The sequence below is a fragment of the Limulus polyphemus genome, unplaced genomic scaffold (assembly GCF_000517525.1).
Source record: "Limulus polyphemus unplaced genomic scaffold, Limulus_polyphemus-2.1.2 Scaffold1308, whole genome shotgun sequence".
NCBI classification, from domain to species: domain Eukaryota; kingdom Metazoa; phylum Arthropoda; class Merostomata; order Xiphosura; family Limulidae; genus Limulus; species Limulus polyphemus.
The window spans coordinates 144,121-151,554 of NW_013666918.1; the positions used below are offsets into that span (position 1 = coordinate 144,121).

The 7,434-nt window shown below is 29.5% G+C and overlaps 1 protein-coding gene across 1 annotated transcript in view; it reads left to right on the forward strand.

Annotated features, from left to right (window-relative positions):
• The window catches only part of LOC106463033 (serine/threonine-protein kinase unc-51-like), a 149,148-nt gene that overhangs the window by 135,395 nt on the left and 6,319 nt on the right, over window positions 1-7,434 (forward strand). Inside the window, exons 21-22 of the mRNA XM_013923003.2 lie at window positions 121-269; window positions 3,437-3,484. Coding sequence (XP_013778457.2) covers window positions 121-269; window positions 3,437-3,484 — 197 coding nt within the window. The remainder of the gene's footprint in view (window positions 1-120; window positions 270-3,436; window positions 3,485-7,434) is intronic.

The window sequence follows — 7,434 nt, forward strand, 5'->3', positions numbered from 1 at the left end:
TATCTTGCTAATTATCACATTTAATCACCATATTTTGGTAAAAAGCACAAAGTTTAATCACTATATCTTGCTATTTGGCATTATTATTCTGTGAAATATTTCTGTTTGTTGCTTTCATAGTTCTTCATACAATGAAGGAACGTTTCCATTACTGTCTAAACATGTGTAAATCGCTTAGCAGCTCTGGCATCCTTCAGGCCACCGGAGTGGATCCCACTTCCTGCAACATAGCTGCAGATCGTCTTCTGTATGATTATGCTATTGAAATGGTAGTTTTTTTTTATTTCTCTTAGTTTGTATTAATGATTAACACTGGTATTTTGGCTGAGAATGAGTTATTATTTTGTATATAAATTTCTTCATAATTAGATGAATGTTTAAGTACCTGTGTTTCTCATAGTATGTTTGTTTATGATTTGTGTCTGATTAAAGAATAAAGCTATCATATATTACCTCAAACCCTTATCTTTTTTTTTATTTACATATAAGTTTTCTGTTCTTTAGGTAGAAACATGTTTACTGTGTGTTTATAAACCTCTTAGCTCAATTTGACATCAAAGGCTATGAGTCATTCATGAAGTAAACTTTATTTGAATTGATTGTACAATTCTTCAGTTGTAGAAATCTGACATTTTTTATTATAAAGGATAAGACAAGACTTAGCTAAATAATGATAGTTTTTTTCAACAAAAAATCTTTGAATGCGTAATTATTATTATTTAAGTTGTTTTGCCTTGTGCTTCATCTAGAACTTTATGTTAAAACTGAAATTTGTCAAAATAGAAAAAGTATAACATTTAACTTAGTAAACTTTTCCTCTATTGTTTCTAGATTGTTATATAAGTTTAAACAGAAAACTAATCTGGTTGAATAATGTTACTTTTTTCTTTAGTTTTTCATCTGTGTTTAACATGAAAGCTAAATAAATTTGGTTAAGATTATACTGTGTTTAATCCTCTCACCCTGAGTATCATTTACTGTGCATAACACAAGGTTTTAGTGTCTTGCATTCAAAATTTAATTAGTATAATTTAATTTATTAAACTATTTTTTGTTTATATTATACCAATTAGTATAGCATAAAATCTTAGCTAATAATCTATATTTTAATAGTATATTAGTTTTATGTTTTTAATTTTATAAAACAATATTAAAAAAATCCTGAATTTACCCTAGTGTGACACACCTGACACATTTTCTCTAAGTATATTCTCATCTCTATTTTATCCAGGCGCCACATACCCCAAAAACCACGAAATTAAATGTAAATTACTCACTATAAAATCGTCATTGCTCATACAAACCAGGATTTGTTAATAGTTTTCTCTTACATTTAATTGTATATACCTGTAACCAATATAAATCCAAGATTTTCATCTATTATGTTGTGTTCTGAACATAATTTCACTTCTAATACAACTTTGTTTCTCACAGGTATCACAACATCTAGCTTTGATGCATTTGTAATGGATCTTGTTAGAAAGCCAGAAAAATTGTGATTGTCAGAGGAAATTGTCTGGTTTTTGAATGTTAGTTTATGTTTTTTGGTGCATTATTTAATTAGATAAAAATTATTTAGTGCACTACTGCCATTAGCTTTAAAAAAAAAAAAGTAGGGTTAAGTGTCATCGATAGTCAGGTAAGTACTTTATTTATTGTTTTCATGTTTATTCTTTATTTATTATTATAAAAGTAACTAAAATGTAAAAACAGAGATATCTTTAGGTTAGTTAAGGTAAAATAAATAATATTATAATTAAAATGTTTCATGAGGCACGCAGGCAAGCAGCTCATGGGTAATGTAATTCGATAGCGTAACATGAGCTGCATGTTCCCCCATTTTTACATTTTAGTTACTTTTATAATAATAAATAAAGAATAAACATGAAAAATAAGAAATAAAGTACTTACCTAATCTTCTTTTTTTCTTTCTGTTGATTGTCAATGACACTTACTTAACCCTGTTTTTTTTATACTAATGGTAGTAATGCATCAAACAATTTAGACTAATAAAATGAAAAAAGTAGACAATTTCTCTTGACTCTCAAAATTCTTCTGGCTTCCTAGCTATTCAAAAAGAGCCATTACAAATTCATCCAAGCTAATCATTAGCTTTCCCACAGTAATGGAGCTTGTACTCTGAGTGAAATTGATGATTATCTGCTCTGAACACAACATAATAGAATGTCATTTGACAGATGAACACCTTGGCTTTCTATTGGTTATACATAATGGAGTATTAAGAATAAGAGAGAACTATTAACAAACTTTGTAAACTGTTGGCAAAAGCAGATCAATAGACTTTTTTGCACCCATCTTCTATCTTTTTGAAACAGAGAGAGTAGTGAGCTGCACTTTTTATTTAAGCATTTTTGATTTTTTTCCTAAATAAAACTCAATTTCAACCCAAATATTTATTCAGTTTTGACTATATGAAAGAAATTCACTTGATTTTAACACCCTTTTTTTTATTAAAAAGTTCCACCTGATATCAGATTCAACCCAAATATTTATTCATTCTTGATTATAGAAATTCACTAGAATTTGACCCCTGATTTTTAAAAATATTGACTCGAATTTAGGAACAGACTTTATCTCAAAATCAGAACCCCCCTAAAGATATCTATCTTTGAATATTACATGCTTTTGATCTGGATTTTTTTGATTAAATTGCATTGCTACATTAAAATTATAATAGTATATAATTTAAAATCCTAATGGAGGTGTTTTAGAATTTGATATTATGACTGGTAATAATGTGTAACTAACTATCAATATTCATAGGAAATTCTGTTTAGAGTGCTATTTATGTTGCAATAAGTAGAATAACCATAACTTATTTTCTCAAGTCTTTGCATATAATTAAATTAAATTTGCTTTATTACATATATGTAAATATATATAGATATGTATATATATATATGTGTCTGTATGTATGTATGTATGTATGTATATATTGCTGTGCTACTGTGATAAATATTGCTTGACTCATGATTTATAAAATTTGTTTAGTATTAAAGTGCTGTTTTATCTTTTGCTATTACATAAGAATAAATTGATATAGAAGCTTATTTGGAGGAAATAAACTTATTGTTTGTTAAATATTCAGATTTCTACTTATTTTTCAAGGCTATGCAGATCAAAACCAAAGGTCTCCAGTGAGAGAAGTTGTGTGGTTTAATGTATTAAGAACACAGTTTACATGAATGTGTTTGATGTTGGACTTGTGAAATAGTTCAGAATCTACAAGATGCAAACAACTAAAAATATCTGGCATATGCATGTTTAACTTGTCAGATAGTTTAAGATCTATAACTAAGACACAAGCAACTAAAAATATCTGACATATACATTCTTATGCCAGTGTTATTATAATATAGAATTTTCAGAATTAAATGATTTTGTATATTATACTAATTTTATGATTTTATCGAAGTGTCAGTCAGCTGCATTGGAGGAGCTATTTGGGAAGAATCCAAAGAAGGTAAAAATCTTTGCTTGCAAAAATTACTCTTGTTAATGAGTTTAGATTTCTGGGTAGTTTATTTTCTCAGTCTATATAATATAGAAATGTCAAAATTAGTGTTGCTGAAAAGTGTTGAGTAGAAGAATATGAATGGGTGAATGTGATGCAGTAAAATTTTAAACAGCATAGACATTTTTTTGAAAACTATTTGCATTATTAACAATTCAAAAGACAAAATATTGCATAAAAGACATTTCATTAGTTATAAATGTAAGTAAATTTATCAAAATGTTAAATCTTTTTAGTTTCAGCATAGTATAACTGAGAAAATATGCAGCTGTAATAAAAGTACACAGAGAATGCAGATTTTCAAACACATCTACTACATCAACAAAAGTTTAAAGTATAATGAGTTGTACATTACTGTGAAAAGAATATTCTTATATAGTATCAAATTGATAATATGTTAACGTAGTCAAATAATTAGAAATAGAACAATACCTGTTTGTATTGTAATAAAAAGTGAGTGGCATCTGTTTTAAATGAATTTATAAGTAAACCTATGATGTGTTGCATTCCATAAGCTCTTAAGTCAAATGAAGCCAAAAGCTTGCATTGAATAGTATGTGCAGCAAAAATTCCACTTCATTTACTTTTAACAAATATTATTCACTTTCTAATGTAAAACCTAATCATAAAGCTTGATACACTTGTAGTAGCAAAATATGCAAGGTATCCAGACTTCATCAAATTAAAATTTTGTGTGAATTTTCTTGACTTAGCTCTTGTTTGCAGCATAGATCACATACATGCTATTATGGAAGCTGATTGGTTGATTGTGGTTATCTTTTTCACAATTTTCTTAAGACAGAGAGTTTTTTAAAATATTTATCATGATAGATGTGGACTTTGAAATTCATAGAGATTATAATTGTTAATTCTTTGTCACAGAAAGAAATCACACTAAAGCAAAAATATTTGACAGATTATATTTTAAGATAATGTTCTGGAAGCTTCTCTAGTTAAAGATCAGAACATGAAATATAAATTTACTACAACTGACTATAATGAGCTAAATTTTAATTCTATGCAAGTGAATGTCAGTTTTTTCTTTTACAATAGTATAAATAAAGTTTGTTTTCCTTATCATTTTGTATACAATTAATCTATGAAAAAATGTGTAATACTGTTTAACTCTCAATTTATTATTAGAAAATTTTACTGTTTTTTTATCTCAGAATGGAAAATACTAAATACCACCAACAGTATAAAAAATAGTTATTTGTAAGAAATGTTTCATTTTGCTTTGCTTCTGTAGAATATTCAAATAATAAAACAGTTGAAAGTAACTTGCACAATATTTTGCACAAGTAACAAAGTTCAAATACCCTGTTATGAAATCTAAAAGTACAAAGCAGTAATTAAAATATATAGTCTTCCAGTTCAAAATTAGAGGCTAGGACAGATGACACTTGTGTAAATTTGCATAAATATCTGAAAAAAATTCAAATAAATATGTTATATTGGTGACATATTGGATTGAAATAACTATTTATCATTATTGCTATAAAGTTCAATTCCAATAATCATCTTTAACTGTTTTAGGATTAAAAGATACCTGTCATTATTGCTTTCATATAATTATCTAATATTGTTGGCAGTATGTTGTTTCAAATGATTATCTAGGATTCTTGTTAAAATGTTGATTACAAATAACTATCTGTCACCATTAGCAACATCTTGGCTTTAAATAACTGTCTTAACATTATTACATGTTTGCTGCAAAAAACGTCTAGCATTGATGAAGTAAATGATAAACAGGTTTAAGTTTCCTAAAATATGAGTTTCAAACTTTTGTGTGGTACAATTTTTATTAATGCTTACAGGTTCTATTTTATTAAATGTTAGCAAAAAATGTTATTACTTAAGACTTTGATTTATCAAAAGTGTAGTATGATCCACTGCATATGTTGTTATTTTATAGATACAATGTAGTAAGATTAAGAAACAATTGATATAAAGAGAAAATAATGTTTATAATTATTTTGTGTTCAGTAAATCAGGTAAACATTTTAAAGTTGTTTTTTTTTTAATGTCCTCTAAAATGGGATTATTAGGGACAGACCAATGTTGTGTCCAAACATGTAATATGTTCCCTAAAGTAAAACCACTTCATTATTCTCATAAGTCATTGATTGTCAATGTATTATGGCTTTTATTTACAGTTGCAAAGAAAGTTTCTACTTTACCAACAATGGACTACTATTCTTAAATTACTTTCGAGGGAAAAGTTGTTTAATTGTCTTCATCACTTCTGCAATATAGCTGATAAAATACCATGTTTTTTTTCCCTACTCGATTCTCACCTTTTTTTCCATTATTGATAATTTCAACACTAAAGATATCACTTTCTTCAAAACTTAATGCTTTTCTAATTGTGTAATAGAAGAATTTTGAGTTGAAAAACTCCTAAAATTCAGAAGGAGTCAACTCTAGATACCATATGCATTGAAAATCACCACACTTCAACAAAATTGAAACACATGGGAATGGGCAAGAGCAAGGTGTACTGTTTTCCATGTTGTTTCAATAGATTGTGAAAAACCCTCTGTAATTTTGTAATGTTGGTGGGTACTGTAGCTCTCTTACAGTTCTAATGTTGGTGGGTACTGTATTTCTCTTACAGTTCTAATGTTGGTGGGTACTGTATTTCTCTTACAGTTCTAATGTTGGTGGGTACTGTATTTCTCTTACAGTTCTAATGTTGGTGGGTACTGTATTTCTCTTACAGTTCTAATGTTGGTGGGTATTGTAGTTCTCTTACAGTGCTAATGTTGGTGGTTACTGTAGTTCTCTTAAAGTTCTAATGTTGGTGGGTACTGTAGTTCTCTTAAAGTTCTAATGTTGGTGGGTACTGTAGCTCTTATACAGTTCTAATGTTTGTAGGTACTGTAGCTCTTATACAGTTCTGATGTTTCTGGGTACTGTAGCTGTCTTATAGTTCTAATGTTGGTGGGTACTGTAGCTCTCTTGCAGTTCTAATGTTGGTGGGTACTGTAGCTCTCTTGCAGTTCTAATGTTTGTGGGTACTGTAGCTCTTATACAGTTCTAATGTTTCTGGGTACTGTAGCTGTCTTATAGTTCTAATGTTGGTGGGTACTGTAGTTCTCTTACAATTCTAATGTTGGTGGTTACTGTAGCTCTTATACAGTTCTAATGTTGGTGGGTACTGTAGCTGTCTTATAGTTCTAATGTTGGTGGGTACTGTAGCTCTCTTGCAGTTCTAATGTTGGTGGGTACTGTAGCTCTCTTGCAGTTCTAATGTTGGTGGGTACTGTAGCTCTCTTGCAGTTCTAATGTTGGTGGGTACTGTAGCTCTCTTGCAGTTCTAATGTTGGTGGGTACTGTAGCTCTCTTACAGTTCTAATGTTGATGAGTACTGTAGCTTTCTTACAGTTCTGATGTTGATGAGTACTGTAGCTTTTTTACAGTTCTGATGTTGATGAGTACTGTAGTTCTTATACACTTCTAATGTTGGTGGGTACTGTATCTCTCTTACAGTTGTAATGTTGGTGGGTACTGTAGCTCTCTTACAGTTTTAATGGTGGTGGGTACTGTAGCTCTTTTACAGTTTTAATGGTGGTGGGTACTGTAGCTCTCTTACAGTTTTAATGGTGGTGGGTACTGTAGCTCTCTTACAGTTCTAATGTTGGTGGTTACTTTAGCTGTCTTACAGTTCTAATGTTGGTGGGTACTGTAGCTCTTATACAGTTCTAATGTTGGTGGGTACTGTAGCTCTTATACAGTTCTAATGTTGGTGGGTGCTGTAGTTCTCTTACAGTTCTAATGTTGGTGGATACTGTAGCTCTCTCACAGTTCTAATGGTGATGAGTACTGTAGCTCTCTTACAGTTCTAATGTTGATGAGTACTATAGCTCTCTTACAGTTCTAATGTTGATGAGTACTAT